General features: G+C 39.4%; 1 protein-coding gene across 1 annotated transcript; it reads left to right on the forward strand.

Annotated features, from left to right (window-relative positions):
* The first annotated feature begins 613 nt into the window (after positions 1 to 613).
* On the forward strand, positions 614 to 3,237 carry LOC117438989 (T-cell activation Rho GTPase-activating protein-like). The gene is made up of 7 exons (XM_034074634.1): positions 614 to 634; positions 773 to 934; positions 1,109 to 1,218; positions 1,573 to 1,762; positions 1,991 to 2,116; positions 2,538 to 2,678; positions 3,145 to 3,237. Exons 1-7 carry the CDS (start codon positions 614 to 616, stop codon positions 3,235 to 3,237), a joined length of 843 nt encoding a protein of 280 aa, XP_033930525.1.
* Positions 3,238 to 19,946: the final 16,709 nt, after the last annotated feature.

Here is a 19,946-nt window from a genome sequence, read left to right on the forward strand (position 1 = left end):
CGCCAGGCTCAGGTCAGGGTCCCTTGAGGTGCAATCTCCCCCATCCCCACCTCTCACGCAGCCAGGGGCTGATGCAGCTCTCCAGGGGCCCTTTCTGCTGTGGGGCTCCTTGGTGAGCACAGCCCATTTCTTGCAGGCTGGTGCCAGGCAGCTGCCAGCAAGTGAAGGCGGATGTGGCCACGTGGATGGTGAGTATGGAGAAGACAGGGGCAGGATGGCCCTTCTCTCCTGCTCTTGCAGGCAGGCACATGTGCAGCAATGGGGCTGCCACTGCCCTTCCTTCAGGGCATGTGCATCCCCATCACTCTGCAGCAGGAGAGAGCTGAGCCCCGGAGCCCCTCTTTCCCAAAAGACAATGCCTCTCGCATGCCCTCGGTGATGGGGAGACAGTACTGAGGGAGTCTGGGAGCATTCTCCTGGTGCTTCTCCTCCACAGCTCTTTGCTCTGTTTCCCTTGGCAGCAGGCGGGACCTGCAGGAGCAGGCGGAGGCTGCCCTGGCCATTGGCACGGCCAGGGACCTCGGCTGCCTTAGGGGCACCAGGGCCATCGGGCTCTACTGCTGTGGGAGCTCTGTTTGGCAGGCCCCTGGCAGATCTGCTCAGCCAGGATGGCATGCTGCCACAGCCCATCCAGGTGAGCCAGCCTGGCTGGGGTGTCCCCATCCCACCCCATCCCATCACATCCTGCCAGCTCCTCCATAGAGAGGCTGTTTCCAGCACCTACCTCAGGGCCTGTCTCCAGCCCAGCATCTCTCCTCCCCTGTGCCCTCAGGACCTGCTGGCTCTGCTCAGTGAGCACGGCACATCCACAGAGGGGATATTCCGGCTGGCAGCCAGCCAGCGTGCCTGCCGGGAGGTCAGGGAGGCCCTGGACAGCGGGGTTCCAGTGCAGCTGGAAACCCAGCCCGTGCTGCTGCTGGCTGTCCTCCTGAAGGTGAGCCCTGCTGACCCACAGCCCTGCAGCTCCGGGCTCTCTTGGTGCTGATGGGCACCTGCGGGAGCACAAGCAGAAACCCAGCTGCCTGCTCATGAGCCAGATGGCTGGGGATGCTGCGGGTGCTCCTGGGAGCAGTGGCCAAAGCCTCACGTGGAGCCCTTGGCACTGCAGGACCTCCTCCGGAATATCCCCTCTAAGCTCCTCAGTGTCCACCTTTATGAGGAGTGGATGGATGCCATGGAGAAGACCAGCAGGCAGGAGAGGCTGGCAGCACTGAAAGAGTAAGTATGGCAGCATCCAGTAGGGACTGGCACAGGCTGGGACTCCAATGCAAAGCAGTGGCCTGCCTGAAATAGCCATAGGCTCCTGCAAGCCACCTCCTGCTGCTGTGGGGTTTATGTTTGGGGGGAAAGAGGCACCGAAAAGCTTTTCTCTCTGGGGATAACTTCCCACAGGCACTGGGGCTTGCTCCAACAAGGGACTCTTTCAGAAGGGCAGGGAGGCAGGGAGGTGGCCGTATCTCAGCAAAGGCAGTCCCTCTGCTGTAGAGCAGGTGGTGGCCTTGGGTGAGATCAGCCTGGGAGACCTGTGTTGTCAACACGGACTTCATTAATGCTGTGCTCCTGTTCCCTCAGGGTGGCCAGCAAGCTCCCTGAGGCCAACCTGCTCCTGCTGCGGCAGCTGCTGTCGCTGCTCAGCGGCATCAGCAAGAGCGTGGCCACAACCAAAATGACTGCTGGGAACCTGGCCATCTGCCTGGCCCCAAACCTCCTGAGCCCACCCCAGGAGCTGCCCCTGGATGTCCTGGCTCAGGAGACAGGGAAGGTATGCTGTGTTCACCACCCGGCTACAGCATCCCCAGCCTAGCCCAGCCCAGCTTTGCTGCTTCGAGGGTCCTGGCTTCCTCCTCCCATCAGCAAAGCCATGGGACAGCACCTGGGAAGAGCAGCCCCACAGCTGCACCTTCCTGCACAGAAGCTTGGGTCAGGCTGGGAAAGGTTGTTTGAGCCCTCATCAGCCCCGTCAGTGAAACCAGTGGTTTGCTGTGTGCAGGTGACCCAGCTTGTTGAGTTCCTCATCAACCACCACGAGGAACTCTTTGGTGAGCAGGTGGCCAGGGTGGCCAACGAGGGGGCCGAGGAGACACCAGCACCACAAGCAGAGCTGGAAACAGCAGAGGTAAGTGAAGTGCACGAGCAGTGTGACAAAAAAAGGCTCCCCTCTCAGAAGGTGGGGCTGCTGCCACAGCAGGGACAAGCACGGTCATCCACCAGCCTGCAGCTCTGCCAAAGTGCAGAGCAAGGCTGATACAGGTTGGCCATCCCGCTTTGTGAGATTGTCCCACCACAGCTGGCTCAGCTGAGCTGAGCAAACCCATCCAAGGGATGTGCCTTTTAGAGCCAGGGTAGCAATTGTGCAGGGAGGTCCTTTTCCCCTGCTAACCTACATGTTTGCATTGCAGGTGCCTCCTGTTGCTCCAGAGAGTGAACAGCAGAGGAGTTTTTCGGGGCAGAAAAGGTAAAAGTGCCTGGCTTTGCTTGGTTCAAGGTAATCATGGCTTCACCTGTCTAACAATACTATTGAATTGAAAGGTTCCCAGGTCCTTCGCATAACACCAGGAAGCGAAGAGCAGCCTGGGAAGAGGGCAGCGACGGGCCACCGTGCCCGAAGAAGATCAGAACTGAGCTGTCCGGGATGGGCGACTGAAGAAATACAAGCAGGGGAAGAACAAGGCACCCAGGTATGTAGCAGAGTCTGTGCTCCATCTTTTTGCCAAGCTCTGAGTATAGGAAACATTTCTGAGGTGCACAGGATGGTCCTGGACAGGCGGAACATGTATGTCAGGAGAAACATACTATCCCAGCATTGCCTGCCAACCTGTGATTTTAGTATGGCAGAGCAAGGGTATGCTGCTGCTTGGGTTTTGGAAAAGACCATATCCCAGCTTGCCAGGCTCCCTGCTGAGCCCTGCTGCCTGACGAGGAGCACTGCACATCTCTGTCAACTTCCCATGCTCTGAAGTTGTCACATGTGCTGAGAAGGAACCAAAGCAGCACTGTAGTTACCAGTAAGGAGCCAGTAAGGAGCCTCTCTCCTGTGCTAGCAATGATCCTTTTTACAGCATAGTTCCAAAAAACACAGGAGCCAAGTCCCACCTGCTCCTGCCCTCATGGCTTCATCAGCGCTTTCTGACTCTTCTCTTGTAGGTGCCTGTTTACCACTTCGATTCCCCTCATGCACCCTGCTGCCCGGGCTTGGATTTCCACCCTGCGGCCCCAGTACCACCTCGGCAGCAGTGAGGACAGAACCACCATGTCCTTCTGCTCTGGATGGAAGGTTCCATCACATCTCCCTGGAGCCAGAGCAGCGCCCTCAGACCCATCCCAGCCCTTGCAGGAGGCCTTGCTGACTCACTCCTCAGCTCTGCCCACCAATGCCCACCCACTGGAGCATCTTCCCAAGTGGGGAGCTGGCCTCTGGGCTTTGGTATTACCATTGTTACTCTGCTTGTTACTAGCAGATTATAGGATAGTAGTTATTTCACATTGTGTTAGTACACACTTCGTATGATCATAGAATAGTTAGGATTAGAATAGGATAGTTAGGGTTGGAAAGGACTTCCAGTAATTTCATGTTATGTCACAAGACTACTCTTCACGTGGCTTTTTATATGTATTAGTAAAAAGAAGAAAGAATTACAAAAGTCCTCTCTCAGCCTTGCCATCTGCATCCTGCAGAATGGAAAACAGAAAAGAAAGTATACTGAGAGAGTCTTTGGATTAGGAAAGAAATGACAGAAAGATGTTTATGAATGCAGAAGAACTACTGCTACACCTTGAAAAAGATTCAGATAAGCTCCAGAAAAGTCCTGCCTGCTGTTGGAATACAGCTGCGTATCTTAGACACCTGTTAAGGTCCAGAAGTAAAGAGAAACTTGCTTCTAAAAGAAAATGCAGGCAAGCAGCAGAAAGGAGCACTGAATTACACCTCTGTGTTTTCATTGACAACTGTTCATGGTGGGGAGATGCTGAAACAGAAACAAAAGAAACAACAAAATACAAAATGAAGGAAAAAAAAACAAAGCAACACAAAACCAAACAACACTCTCCATCCCCCATGCCACACCCCACCCCCTCCAAAAAAAAAAAGAAAAAACAAGCAAACAAAAAAATGAAACTCTTAAATCCTATTTTGGAGGAAAAAAAAATCCCTCAGATCCCCCTGCACTCTGATGGAAGAAACACTGGGAGATCACAGCAGGTGTCCCAGGCATTTGCAAACAACGCTGTCTCAAACTGAGTACCAACAGAATGATTTGTTGGTAATAGGGGTGAGAGACTGATACACATGTATTGCCTTTGCATTTGCTGGAATATATTGTGCAGACTGTCTACAGTTCTCAGCGTTGCTTCGTATGTATTATGCCTTTCTGAATTTTCTTTACCATTTCTATACAGAAGTAAAGTGTCAAATGCATACCTGAACAGTCTCTGTGTTTGGATGAGTCCCTTCCCTTTTTATTCCTGTCTCTGTGTTTCCCTTCTATCTCTCTCTCAGATACTTACCTGTCCAAGAGGACAAAAAAGGTCATGCAATGGTTGCATTCGTGTAAGCCTTTTCTTTCTCCCAGGAACTTTTTGGTTTTCCTCTGAAAACACCTGAGGAGACATTTGCATTCAAGAAAAGTTCTTGACAAGGAAAGAACTTGAGTACATTGCTACTTCTTCTGGTCTGAGAAACAAAAGCACTACTTTTGCCCAGAAGGCCACTGGTCAGTATTTCTGTGATCTGGCTATGCCTGTATTCCATCTTTCTTCATACTCAGTACCAAAGCCCCAGATCTCTTGGCCATGTTGCCATACCACAGACACTCCTAGGAAGAGAGTAATTTGAAGAGTGTGGGGAACTTTTGCTTATGGGAAGGAGATGATTTTTTGTCAGCTGTGAATTCTCCATCCCTGGTGGTGTTCAAGGCCAAGTTGGGCAGAGCTTTGGGCGATATGATCTAGTGTGAGGTAACCCTGCCCATGGTAGGGTGTTGGAACTTGGTAATCTTAAGGTCCTTTCCAACCATAACCATTGTATAATCCTATGAAAAAAGTGAATATATGGTACCGAGTCTGATCTTTTAGAAATAAATAGTGAATTTCAAGAATACAGTGGCCAGTCAGACCTTTTTTTAAACATTAGATTTTCTTGGGAATTTTTCAATGACTGTTTCTTTCATTATATCACACTGATGTACCAAGTCAGAAAACATTTACAGGAATATATATTTCATATAAAAAAGATATTGGAAATAGCTTTTTTAATAAAATTAATTATCTGGTGAGAGACAGGGACAGACTGACTCCAAAAAGCCAACTGTTATTGGACAACCACTTTAGCAGTGATGTGGAAGGTTGAATCTACCCTAACCACTTAGCTAAAGAATCATATTCTAGTTCAATTTCATATCTAGTAAATAATTTAAGTGGATGGGCATCAGAGTCTCTATAATGTCTCTATAAAGTCCATAGTTTGAAGATCAAGCTGTTCAGTTAGTGCATAACATTTCAAGGCTTCTCATTCATAAGGCAAATCAAAAGTGGTAGCAGTGTCTCCTGGACTATGGATTATTAAAATGAGAGTCCAAGTTCATATCCATGCCTCAAGACCAGCTGTCACTAGTTTGATGAGATAATTGCTACACAGGGCCTCCTGAATATCTTATCCATTTATCCTGAAGAGAGCTAGGCAGTGTTGTCCAAAACAGATGTGGAAGTGAGACAATAACCAAACACTATAGACAGCCAGGTTAGCTTACTCATTATGTTTAATAGTACAGATATGCCTCGTTAGCCAGAGAAACCTAAGGGTTTTGTGTTGTTGACTCTTAATTGGCACGCATATTTATATGATTGTATGTAAGCTAAAGAACTCATGTACCTCTAACAAACAATGAGCACAGCTTGTGTTTGTAGCCTTTTGTGTTGCTGATGGATTTTTGAAATGAAAAGTACTTTCTTCTTTTTACCTTAGTTGATTGTCCCTTATCATCTGCATGCATTTTTCTCCATGTTTATGTAAAAGAGAAGATTGGCTTCTATTTCACAACAGTAAGTGAAAACAGGACTCTCAAACAATTATGAAACTATTCATTTGTAAAAAGCCAAATGTCATACTGTGTTTAGCAAAGAAGCAGTATTTCTCAGAATTTGTTATCTGCTCCTATTTTTTTATATCTTTCACCACATAACTGATACCATCTTTATTAACTTAGTCATTCATCCTTTCCACAAGAGTTATGAGTAGTATTTAAAACTGGATGGAAAACAATGAGTTGGGGGGAGGGAGGCTTCTTACTTTTCCTCTAGCCATGCTCACAAGTGCATGGACTAGTAGAGAGGAAGACAGTTGTGTTTACTTTTCATTCCCCATGAACTTCAGAACTAGCTTCCTTTGGGACAACGTCTATTTGTTAAGTCTAGCATACACTGTCATTCATGTGAGATAAAACAGCCTAATCAAGAGATTTGGCTATAACATAGACATCTAGAAGTTCTTATTTCTCAGTCTGAGCAAAACATTTTGTCAAATAAATTTCTTTGCAGTGAGATTAATCTTATTCTGAGAAAGATGTATACATTTGGACACAGAACTTGTGCTGCGAGGCTGCCTGTTTCTCCACATTGAATATAAAAGAAATTGCAAGAAGAACTTTTATATTTAAATCTTCTTTCCCCAGAGAAAAGTCATGTTTCAAGTGCACATGGACAGTCAATTGAGATGTCAAGTTTTAATGGTAGAAAAAATAAGTGTGGGGTTTAAGAACAACTTAGAAGATGAATTGAACTTTTGATCATTATATGTTTAATATATATGCATTCATATATATACATATATCTCCTGATGAATCTAGTGGTTTATGATAGAGTGGCCACATTGGTGGACAAGAAAAAGGCTAAAGATATCGTTTACCTAGACTTTTGTAAAACCTTTGAGACAGTCCCACACAATATTATTTCTGCTAAATTGAGTAGATATGGCTTTAATTGATGAACTGTTTGATGGGTAAGCAAATAGCTGGTTAGCTGCACCTAAAGAGTAGCAGTATGCTGTTCAATATCCAAATGAAGATCAATAACAAGTGGTGTCCCTCAGGGCTCTGTGCCCTGGCATCTTTATCAATAACATGGGGAGCAGGACTGAGTGAAAGTTTGCAGGCAACACCAAGCTGACTGGTGCAGGTGATTCACTAGAGGGAAGGGGTAGCATCAGAAGGACCTTGATAGATTTGAGAGATGGGCTTGTGTGAACCTCATGAAGTTCAACCAGAACAAGTGACAAGCCCTGCATCTGTGTTGGTGCGATGTTTTAAACTTAAAGAGGGTAGGTTTAAGTTTGGTATAAGGCAAAAATTTTTTATGATCAAAGCGTTGTGAACAGGTTTCCCAGGGAGGTTGTGGATGCCCCACCACTGGAAGTGTTCACAGTCAGGATGGCCAGGGGTCTGAGCAATTTGATTCAGAGAAAGATGTTCCTGCCCACGGCAAGAGGGGTTGGACTGGATTATCTTTAAAGGCCCCTTCCAACTCAAACCATTCTATAATTTGTACACATAATGTGATGCATCACAGAGTAGGAGACTACATGCGATCCATATGCCTTAGCTTTTTAGCTGTTGAACTCTACAGGTGGTAGAGATCTAGTCAATAAGGTAGTGGCCAACACCAATAATAATTAAAGAGTATATGTAAAAGTAATTGGAAATCTCAGCCCCTACATTACCTATTGGTCATTTGGCCTTGTCTGAAAGTGTGTCATTCAAATGTAGGTACTCACTGCTTAAATACAAACATACAAAGCTGGTGAGATGAATTTAGCTCCCCTAATCTGAGGCTCCTGCTACCTAGTGTGAGATTTGTACTGCCAAGAGGGTATGCATATTGTCCTGAAATACGTGTTTCTGTAAGAGATGAGTGAATACCTATATGCCAAATTTGAGAAAGAACATTTCTACTGTTTTGGCTTCCTTATAATTTTTTTTGAATTAAAGTTTTAAATCAAATCCACTTTTTGATCTGAAAAAAAAAAATTAAATATTTTATTCTTACCTTTTTTAACTTGTTTTATGCAAAGATTTTGAAAGCTAATATCAACCTACTGTTTTATTTTCTTATAATTTTTCAATAAAATCCCATTGAAAAAAGATTCAATTTTGTGTTTTTGATAGGCTAGACACATTTCAAACAAATTAGATGCAAAATATGTGAAAAGCAGCAATACTACACTTACAGCAGTACTGTGTTTCCATTGAAACAAGATACGTGACAGAAGGTCACACTGACAAAAAAAAATAAAAACAATGGAGGAGAGTAGAGTAGAAATTTACTAAGAAAAATAAGAAGGTGGTGAACCACATATTATCCACAGGTAAAGAACTGTCAAATCGGTATTGGCAGCTGAAATGAAATACAAGTGGGTATGAATCCCTCCCAGAAGCTACCACTGCCAAAAGTCTTCTCAGACAGAAAGCCACACTAACACTATAGCAATTACTTTTTCCACTGACCTTGACAAAATACTTTATTTATATTGTCTACACGAGATTACAATTTCAGGAGAATAGAAAGGATTACTTGTGACTCTCAGTATTACAAATCAGGAAGCAGGAACGCTGTTGAAAATTTTGTCACATTAAAATATTTAGACACTGTGGTAAACTTAATCAATAGTTTTAATATGCTATTCAGCACATTGTGTCTTTAATGCCCCCTTATGTCTCATTCATACTGGGGGTGGAAGGAAAGAGAGTAAATTCCAAATCTACTACTAGAAAAATATTTTTTTTCTAATGAAAGTGTATACAATACTGCACAAAATTCTGGATGTTGAAAACAATTCAAAATTGTCCCAGATTAATTAAGCCAGACTTTATACATGAGCCGCTATGCTAATATTTTTTTTAAGTTTTGGTTTATCCCTCAAATATCAATCATTGAATTAACATTATGTCATTGTCCCACACCTATTCTGCTAGGGAATGTTCCATGATATTAGGTAGTAGTACATGAAATAAAGATATTATCAGATCCCAGGGAGCAAATTAAAGTATATAATATTTATATATGTTAATAAATTTAAAAAAATGCAACTACCCATACTGCCATGTAAATTATCTGTATAAACTAATCATATTTCATTCCCGGTCATCTCTTGCAAATCAAAAGCAGAAAATAAGTACTGTTAAAAATCCTGTCCCGTAACTCACAGCCTACATGGTCTTCAAAACATCCCAGTAAAAATTATAGGGAGTTGCCTACACATCACTGTCGTGGTTTAAGCCAAGGTGGCAACCCAGAAACCATGCAGCCGCTTGCTCACTCCCCCTGCTTCCTGCCCCTGCTCCATGAGGGATGGGGAGGAGAATAGAAAGGACGTAAATCCCATGGGTTAAGATAAGAACAGTCCAGTAACTAAGATATAACACAAAACCACTGCTGCTACCACCGATAATAACAGTGATAAGGGAAATAACAAGGGAAGAGAATAAAACCGCTCACCACCCACCAACCTATACCCAGCCCGACCTGAGCAGTGATCTAGCCCTTCTGGGTAACTGCCCCAATTTATATAGTGGGCATGAAATGCTGTGGCATGGGATATCCCTTTGGCTAGTTTGGGTCATGTGTTCTGTCTCTGCTTCCTCCCGGCTTTCACTCCTCCCTGGCAGAGCATGAGACTCAGAATGTCTTTGGTCAGAATAAACATTACTGAGCACCAACTAAAAACATCCGTGTTATCAGCACTGTTCCCAGGCTGAAAGTCAAAGACACAGCACTGCACCAGCTACTAAGAAGGAGAAAAATGACTGTTACTGCTGAACCCAGGACAATCACAGAATTGCAAAATGGTTGGGTTTGGAAAAGACCTCCAGAGGTCATCTAGTCCAACCCCCCTGCTAAAGCAGGTTCACTAGACCAGGTTGCACTGTGTCGTGTCCAGGCAGGTTTTGAATGTCTCCAAAGAGGACTCCAAAACCTTTCTGAGAGCCTGCTCCAGCGCTCTGTCACCCTTAAAGTAAAGAAGTTCTTCCTTAAATTCAGATGGAACTTCCCATGTTTGAATCTGCCTGTTGCTCCTTATTCTGTCACTGGGCACCACTGAAAAGAGTCTGGTCCAATCTTCTTGACACCTGCCTTTAAGATATTTGTATGCATTGATAAAATCTACTCTCAGTCATCTCGTCTGCAAGTTAAAGAGGCCTAGCTCTCTGAGCTTTTCCTTGCTCTTGCACTTATAGACAGTGTCTAAAGCCCTGTTAAAATCAAGGTAGACAATATCCACTGCTCTCCCCTCATGTAACCAGCCAGACATTCTGTCATAGAAGGCTATCAAATTAGTCATACATTATTTCCCCTGGGTGAATCCATTTTGACTACTTCTGATAACCTTCTTCTCCTCTACGTGCTTAGAGATGACATCCAGAATGAGCTGTTTTATCACCTTCCCCTTCCTGATCAGGTGGTCTGTTGTGAAGCATGCAGGTTTCACAGGAGGAGTGCAAGTGGACCTATTATAGCCATATACACTCTTAAGATGGTTGGTCTCTGGTTCTTAGCTGGAGAGGCAGCTAAGGAACATTCATCAGCTTATTCCCCAGTTGAATGTGATGACATGAGCATTGCCACTTTGGACCCTGCCCCACAAGTCCTTCAGTTCAATAGATTATTGCAGCTCCAGAGCTTAAATGCATATCAGTGTCAAAGTTAGAAATGTGATTCAATTACTAGTTGGCAAAACACTTCTGAGGCTGAAATGAGCCAGTAGCAATATTTTTATCTGACTTACAAGAAAGGAGAAAAGCAAAATCCATTTTTAAGATTTTTTTTTTCTGGATGTAATATGATATTGCTAAGGGTACTATATGGCACACTGAGGAATAAAATGTTTAACATTTTCAGTGAAAAAATCTGGACAGAGCTTTTTAATTTTTTCCTCAAAAATTCAAACTCAGATGAGATAGGTTTCTTATTAAAGGTTTTTTAAAATAATATGGTTATGAGCAATTCATATTAAATATGATTAAACAACTACTCCAAATGCATCTGCCTGTACAGGATGAAATTAAAATTTCATAATATTACTGAATTGAAATTGGGATTAAAATTAATATTTAGTTTTGCTACTTTGTAAAAATAGCATTCCTAAGAGATAAAGTGATATTTCAAAATGTCATAGTTTTTAATCATACAATTTGGCATTTTATAAATATTTTGAAAAAGATGTGTCACTGGAACCATATCTCATTTTCCAGCTTTATTATGGTAAAATGAATGGTAGTCTTTATTGTGTGCTTGTCAGTGAAAAGAAGAAAAAATAATAGAAATAAACTGATGACATTTACCTATCTAAAACCTGTATTAAAAATTTGTGTCTGAATGAACTGGAAATGACCAAATCTTCTTGGTGTCGCCTATTAGCACTTACAGCAATGTTAATTAGAGAAAAGCTGAGAATCAGGAGGAACATATACTAGCCTCACTTCTTATGGAAGGGATTTTTGTTTTCTAAGAACTTGGTAATATATAACGTCACTTGACAGAATTTAATTAATTTTTTTTTTCAAGATTAGTGCTTTTTAGGCATTAGCAGTCCATGTTGGCTGGCATTTGTAAAATCTAAACTACGTATCATCTGGTAAGATACACTGAATCATTTGTATGTATTCTAATGACCAATTCAGTCTTAACACTCCTTTGTCCACATATTAGCCATACTAATATTGACATAATCTGAATTTCTACTACTCCTTAGAACGTTTTTAGCCAAATACCACTTTGTTGTTTTAAATAATTTACTTACTAATAGTTTTATTTTTTTTATGATACATTGACTTATCTATTGGGTTTTGTAGAGGACAAAAATGTTAGGAGGAATTGTCTTGAAGCAGAGGAAAGAACATGCCTGTGTGTCTGAAGAATTAAAGGCAAGAGACTAAAACCTAACACTGGGGAAGCAAAGTATCTCAGCACAGCGACTGAGATTTTGGAAAACAAAATGGTCTGCATTTGTGAGAAAAAATTGTAATTTAATATGTTAAAAAAGAAAATTATGCAAAAAAGAACAGATTAATAAGCTTTGGTATAAGTTATTAGTAATGATACACAACATCTTCAGGTACTGGACACCAGTAAACAAGAAATGCTGTCAATATGTTCTGCATTGTCTCATGCAGCTTAAGGATAATAGATATTGCTAGAGGAAGGCATCATTTCTTGAAGTATATCTCTTCATTCCAGAAATATAATTACTATTTCTTGCCTACATTATTTTCTTGCCTACTGTAAATCTGTATTGTCACACAAGGATTTAATTAATAGCTGTTACTTCTTGAAAGGAGACAGCTTCTCTGGTGCATCTAAATCGTACATCACCTAAACCACTGTTTCACTGTCTGCATTGTTTTCTTTTTGTTTGGTTGGCTGGTTTTGGCAAACTTTAGACATCAATTAGAAGTAAAAGATTTTCATTTAGGCTGAGTCTCCAAACTCTTCTCTAGTTCCATCCTTAAGTGGCGTTCCAGAAGCAGTTTTTTTCCATTCCCACAGAATATTACTTACTACCAATCTTTCCTTTTACATTGGCACAACAACAAAACAAAACAAAGAAAAAAAAAAAGGTGAAATAGTATTTCACCATTTATGGGAGCATGTAACTTAAATGCTCCACTGTTGGCTTTCAAATCCTCTCACTAATTCCGGTTTGCATAACAATTTCCTTTTTTTCCCCTAATTGATATGCAAGAAATAAAGTCTAATTTAAATTGAGAGTAATAAATCTTACTAAACTATGAAAATTGTAAGATATGCTAAAAAACGAAAAATAAAAAAATATATGTATTCTTGGAGTTAATAAAAAAAAGGACACACTACATCAGAAAAGCATGAAATGTGATCTATACCAATAACCCAGAAGTCCATTGCAATTTAAGTCAAGGTAAATATATTAAACCACAAATCAAAGCCACAATGCTTCTTTGCTAAAGTAGTCTTTCAGCTATGAAAAAAAATCCAATTCTATAATAAGACATTTGCTCTAGAAGCAGCAGTTCTTGTTCACTTATATCTTCAAGATAGAGAACTTTGTGTCTTAATGCAGAGCTGCCATCATAATATCTGCAAGAAACATAAATGTTTTTCTATTATTAACTCAGAAAAAAATGCCTAGGTTGGGTATTCTTTTAAAAGTCTGGTTTATTGATAATACATCACAGATAATTTAATAAGTTTGCACAGAAACTTTTGGATAATTTTATATTATTTTCAAGCAGAAATTAAGTTTCCATTCAAGGTAATTAATTTTGGCTGCATTACAGCCTGAAGAGAAATTGCAAAGCTGTTATAAAAATTTTAAATCTTTCTGTTAAACTGAAAAAAGAACTATGAATTGGACTTGTTTCTACTGGTTCACTAATGCAAAAGAGAAGAAGGTTCAAACAGAGTTTCTTCAAAAGTCAGTTTCCTCATTTCATTCCCAAAGTTGTATTTTCACAGAGGGCTTACTAAGGAGTTACTTGTTTTGTCCCTGGGAAAAATCACAATCCTCCTTTAGTGTTTGATGCTGATTGAGGACTGACCTAGGGGACAGAAAAAAAATCCCATTTTGCAAGGAAAACTCTTCAACTTTTTATTATTGGTTTTACACTGAATCATAGAAAAATCTTGCACTGCTGAGAAAAAGTCAGAGTATACTAGTAATTAAAACAATGGACTAAAGAGAACCAGGATTTGGCATTAGTAATGATCTAATTTTATTTGAATTTTGCTAATCTCACTCTGAGTATAACTAGGCCCCTCTGAGAACTCAGCAGGATTTAAGAATCTCTTGCAGTTTAGGAGGGACATATATGTTACTACTTTCCCTTCAGCCTCCCAAACTAGATATTTATGAATTTGATCAGAATTTTAGTATTAAATTTTTAAGGAACTTTAAGCATCAACCAAAGGATATAATTTTAAATGCCTTAAGGTTAAATAGTGTTGGGAAAAGGGCAGCTTGGTTAACTGTCCTAAATCAAGACACCAAAATTCTGACTCATAAAAATTAGGCAAATGATGGCTTTTGAAATACCCTTTTCTTCAGAATTTGCTCTAGTGATTTCAGTGGAAATAATTGTGTATAAGTACCATAATCAAGTATTCAGGGAGTTTTTACACCAAAGGATTAATTCCATAATAGTTTCCTGCATCATCATGTTCTATGCACTTCATTGCTGATTCTTGTTTCATATTGTGTTCTGCACTTCAACTTTGGTAGACTGAGACACATGTTCTTCATATAGTGTATAAACATTAAAATTCAGCTTAGTCTTATGCATGAATAATAGAGGAAAATTATAAAAGAAGCCCCTGGATATAGCTCAACGGATGAGGTAATGAACTGAGTTCTGGGGGGGAAAAAAAAGAAATTGTACCTCAAGGGAAAGCTATGAACTATTTTTGCTAACAAAAGAAGTTGCTACAACTGAACATAGTTTTACAAATTTATCTATATGCAAAAGCAGCTTTCTGCACATTTTCTACAAAATCTGCAAAGGGAGAAAGGTAGATGTGGAAGAGACCATTGTCTCATTCCATTTCAAAGGGAACTCATTACGTAGTGTAACTGAATTTTATCTTATTTCATCATTTTTTTTAAATAGATGTTTTTTATCCCTGATTATATGTGTCATTTTCAGCATAGCAAGTACTTCTCATGCTGATTGTAGGGAGATGCATGCAAAGGAGATGACTCAGAACATGGAGGCAATGAACTGTCGAAAATCATGCTAAATCACATATTGAAACCACAGTTATCTTCTTGTCCTGTATTGAAAAGGAGAACTTCCTCACTCTTTTTACCTCTGGAATGTATCACAAGTTGAAAAGCCACTTTCCAAAACAGCAATGAGATTTTTTATGATTAAAAAATAATACCTGTTGATACTGTTCACTACTTTTTTTGGCACTTGTAAAAATTTTGTTTTGTGTTTGAGAGTGTTGCTGAAAAGAAAGTGGTATTGCCAAATCCACCCTTCTCCTTTAGTTCATGTAGTATTACCTTTAATAGCATGTATAATTATGATTTTGTAAGGTTATTTGATTAACTTTGCTGTGACTAAATGAAGAGATTGTTACAGTGTAGATTAAACCTGTGAGGTTCTCAAGATGACAAGGGAACCTATTTGCAGCAGGGAGCAGACTTATAGCTAGCCCCAGAAAGAGTGGAGAGACAAATGCTTTCCTAGGGACTTAGAAGAGACTTCACAGAGAATATAAGTTGCTGGAATAGGAAACAAAACTAGAGTTCCACCAAGAAAAAGTACAGAAAGAAAATGTAAGGGATAAGTATATTTTAAAATATTTCCAATATATTCTGATACAGAAATTCTGAACTTTCTGTGTAAAAGGTTATGTCTTTTAAGAAATTTGTGTTCTAAAACTGTTCACCTTTGATGATGTTATCAGTATTTTTCATCATCCCAAATTAGAGGGAAAAGGTAGAGCCTTTTCACTTCCCACCTGCAAATAAGCTGGGGTTTTGTTAAAAGAACAACAATAATAATAATAATAATACCCTAAAAAATTGCAAAAAAAAATCTTTTGCTCAATCTAAATTATCTATTTAATCTATTTATTTTTTGCATTTATGTAAAATAGGTCTCTATATAACAGAACAAAAATGAGTTTCCTGACTTAGAACAGAGAACCTTTGAGGCAGATGGAGACAGCTGCAGTTTGTACACTCATTTTTTTTTTTTCCTCTGTATTTGTTTGGTAATGTGAGGAAGAAATTGATAAATCACTAATGACTTTGTATTGTGTTAAATGGAATATAGATTTACTATTTCAGTTTTAACATTTTCTGGATCTTCCAAAGTTTTGCACCCGTATCAGTACTTTCTTACCAGTAACTGCTGATTTTTTTCTTCTCCTTTCTCAGAAGGTTAATAACTGGAAATTTACCTCTGTCAGTGTTCTGCTTCTACCCCCCCCTCCCCCCCCCGAACTAAAACAAAAAGAGAGAAACTAAGAAACTTAACAGTCTGGAAGTAACAATATATTGCAAAAATATGAAAAAAAAACCAAACCAAGACCAACACCCACCTCCCATATTTTACCTGAAATTCTGTTTTGAATTAAAGTGTTGGACCTCAATATCTATTTATTTAGTTTTAAAATCTGGTTTATTGTAATTTAGAACAAATTTGCCTGGCTCTTATTTAAATGTAACTAATTTAGTTGGCTATTTTACACAAAGTGCAAACCCACATACGCAATCAGTCAGAAAGTAGTACACTGTCTATTTTTCATATGTAAAAAGCAATTGCTTGTCAGGTTGGGTTTCTACCATATTTTTCAAGAGTTCATAAAGCTTCCAGTGACAGATTAAAAAAAACCTAAAAGTTAATCCAACACAATCATAAGTAAAATATATTTAAAACTATTTCAAAAACATTAGCAGGATGAGCACTGTTTTGAGAATGATCTGGAAATGTGTAATATTGGACTTCTCACACTACCTTTTTCACCAGAGGAGCTAGTTTTAAAAGACCCTTTTCCTTAGGAGAAAAAGTGAATTTGCCTCAAGTGTTACAGTGACATCATTCTATTAATTCTGCTTTTTTTTCCAGAAAATGTGAATTCTTGAATTTCTTTGGAGACAATAAAAATAGAAATGCAAAAAGCAGAAGACTGTGGTCTCAAGCTTCTTCATACAGATAGTCATGTTCTGTCCAAAAATTTTGTAGACATTATATAATTATATTATATTTATTATATAATTATATAAGCTTCAGCCTTATATTGGTTGTGCATTAAACCCCCTCTGGAAAATTACTCCCTTTATATATGGAAATGTGATGCATGTATCTTTTATTTCTTCATGATCCAGCTCACTAGTTCTTAAATTGAAGTTTCACCTGCATGCCATACTCTAAGTATGGCCTATACCAGACAGCAAGGAATACTTCTTTTCCCTTCAAACTGGAAAACAAGATTTTCAGCTGTAATTTCAATTTTGCAGTAGAGCTACCCAAACTAGCAATAGATGTTACTCTGACCATGTTAGTCAATAGAGAGTTAAGTTTTTCAAGTGGGAAGCAATGTACCGTCCACCAGGATTCCTTCATTTTGTGGTGTCTAAAGGATTGCCTCAGGGATGTTTGTTTTGGTATACATTCTGTAACATGAACACCACTTCTGATTCTCACCAGTATTCTGAACCATTAACAAAATAGTTCTAGTGCAATTACCAAGACTGGTTTTGAGATGATGCTCAGCAACATAAGGAAGATTTTGATTATTTAGCCCTTTGTATTTCCATCCTTTCAATATTTTAGGTACCTGGTGGCACACAGATATTTAGAACCCCCCATGTAAACATTGCAGAAGAGAAACAGCCTACAGAAGGCAGCATATTGAGTGTTTGGAAAGTGTTATGGACTGCTATATTTTGGTTGTGTACTCTGTGCACTCTGTGAGGGGTTCCAAACAGCATAGATTCAAAGGACTGTCCTGGTATGTCCAGGTATGTCTATTGTTTTCCAGATACACCTATTTTTCCAGATACACCTATTTTTAATGTAGTGACCTCACTTCTACTTTGCCATCATAACTGGAAGACTCGTGTGTTGAAAATTCATAGCTGTTATAACAGACTTTGTGATAATGTTACCTTGCAATTAGTAGAAGCCATTGTCTATTTTGCAAGAATCATCTCCAAACAGGGGTCATTATACTTTATTTTCTCTATACAAAGCTTTGTTGTTGCAAACACCTTTATTCTAATATTCCATTTGGGTACCCCATGCTATATGTTAATTTTTTTCTGGATGTAAAATGATATGCAGCAGTGCTTCTGACAGCTATGTTGGATATTCTCAACTTCAACAAGCTTATTAATCAAAGATGCCAGGCACATATCAAGCAATGTCAACTGATACAGATAGCATTTGTCAGTCTCACTTTTTATGTAATTTTAAATTAAGTTTGACTCAAAATTTTAAATACCAGTCATAAGCCTAAGGTATAACTATGGAGTGCTTACTGAAGGGGGAATAGGGTGTTTTAAAAAGCCTCAGTTTCAGAAATAAAGCTCATTCTTATATAAATGTCATTGCTACTGCACCTAACCTACATTGCTCATCCAATATTAATATTCTCTGTTAATAAAATCATTATCATAGTAGTTTTCTTGCATGTATATTTATGACAGCAAAACTTCACTGCCAAGTATTCAAAAATAAAAGCCTATATTTTAGAGATACAAAACATTGGAAAGATGTATTTCACTGGAACAAAAGACAAAATGAAGTCTTCTGTTTCAGGCATGAAATACAGCTGACATCAAATGTAAATTAATATGAACTTTTTTTAATAATTCTCATTTAACATTGGAAATGTGGTTTCTTTAAATGCCCAGCAGCTTCTCAGATCCTATTTCAAAAATCCCTGAAGGAATTCCTATTTGTATTACCCGAAATGTGTAGCAAACTATACTTCTTTGAAACTTTGTTTTCATTAAGTACTTTTTATTCAGTAAAAACTGAATGACAACACATTGCATGTCTGTCATATACATATGTATCTTTACCAGATGCATGGCATTCAATTTTACAGAAATACACATTTGCTTCAGCTGAATAATCTGTTCCTTTTGGTATTGTCACTTAGCAAGTAAATCCATACTTCTCAGATTAGGTGTTAAATTGTAGATGAAGCGACGCATTTCACTCACCAGAGAGAAGCCACAATATGTTTACTGATATAAAACAGTGATTTAACAAAGTTTAATAGTAAATGTGGCAGTGGTTTAACAAGATGAGATGGCAAGGTACACTTGAGTACTTACTGCATAGAGGACAGGTTCAGACAAAACTGGCAGGGATACCCTCTTTTTGAGTCATGAAGTTCAGAAAAGACCCCCTTGCTTTCAAACTCCTCCTCAGAGTAAAGTTTAGGTGAAGCTGGGTTCAGACTCAATCTGACTTGATGAACAGCTTATGTCTAAAGGACTGCATTTGCACAGTCATTCCTTTATACCATTTTAACTAAGATTTCAAAGTTTCATTTATTCCCAATTCACTTACTGAGTATCTGATGTAATAAAGATTCTCTCAGTCTTGAGGAGTAACCTTGAGAGGTGTCTCTGCTCCAGGGGAGATCCTGGCATGCAGCCTGCTGCCATGCAGGAGAGCTCAATAGGCCTTGGACTGTCTATTAGTGTGTTTATATACCAGCCTTATTTCAGTTGCTGCATGATCAACTATCCATTTGCTATTGAGCAGTACTTATGACTCCTAGCTCTTGCTAAATACTGTGTTATTATCTGTATTTCCAGAGTCCAACTTAAGCTAGATTTGGGCTACCAGGACCACCATGGCTTTCATTGATGTAAACACAAAGTTTTCATTGATTAAGAACTTGGAATTTTTTTCAGAAATACATTCAACTGAGGACCACATTAATCCATGTATATTTCTATAAAGTACCCTTGAATTGTATGGCTATAGAACAATCAAGGTACTACAGCAGGAGATACTTTTCACGTTCTCTTCTGAAACCCTTTAATTATAGAGTCAAGCATCAAAGAACATAAGACTAGAAAGACTGTAGAAGAAGCATGGCTAGTATCTTTGTTAGGTCACTTGTACAATGCCATGGAGGGACTCCAACTCATAAGTTCCAAGGTACACACCAACTAGTATTCATGTTTTTAATCCAGGAAGAGGAAAAGGAATTTTTGTCAGCTTTCAATTAAAATCTAATTTAATATCATTTTAATAAATGGGATAACTGCAGATCTGAACTATTGTCATGAGATTTAACCCATATTTTATAAGCTTGGTATGTTCATGAGATAAATACGTACTAAGTGACATTTATAAAGCAATTAGTGAATTAGAATAGAATACAACATTTTTTTCTAACAGGACTTGTTATAGAAATGTCAAAAACACTAGTCAAAGACAATGAAAGCAATA

The sequence above is a fragment of the Melopsittacus undulatus genome, chromosome 2, assembly GCF_012275295.1.
Source record: "Melopsittacus undulatus isolate bMelUnd1 chromosome 2, bMelUnd1.mat.Z, whole genome shotgun sequence".
NCBI classification, from domain to species: domain Eukaryota; kingdom Metazoa; phylum Chordata; class Aves; order Psittaciformes; family Psittaculidae; genus Melopsittacus; species Melopsittacus undulatus.

Coding starts and splice junctions, on each gene's coding strand:
- LOC117438989 (XM_034074634.1), top strand. CDS start 614: ATGCTGCCACAGCCCATCCAG. Junction 935..1,108: donor TGCTGGCTGTCCTCCTGAAG/GTGAGCCCTGCT, acceptor TTGGCACTGCAG/GACCTCCTCCGGAATATCCC. Junction 1,219..1,572: donor AGGCTGGCAGCACTGAAAGA/GTAAGTATGGCA, acceptor CTGTTCCCTCAG/GGTGGCCAGCAAGCTCCCTG.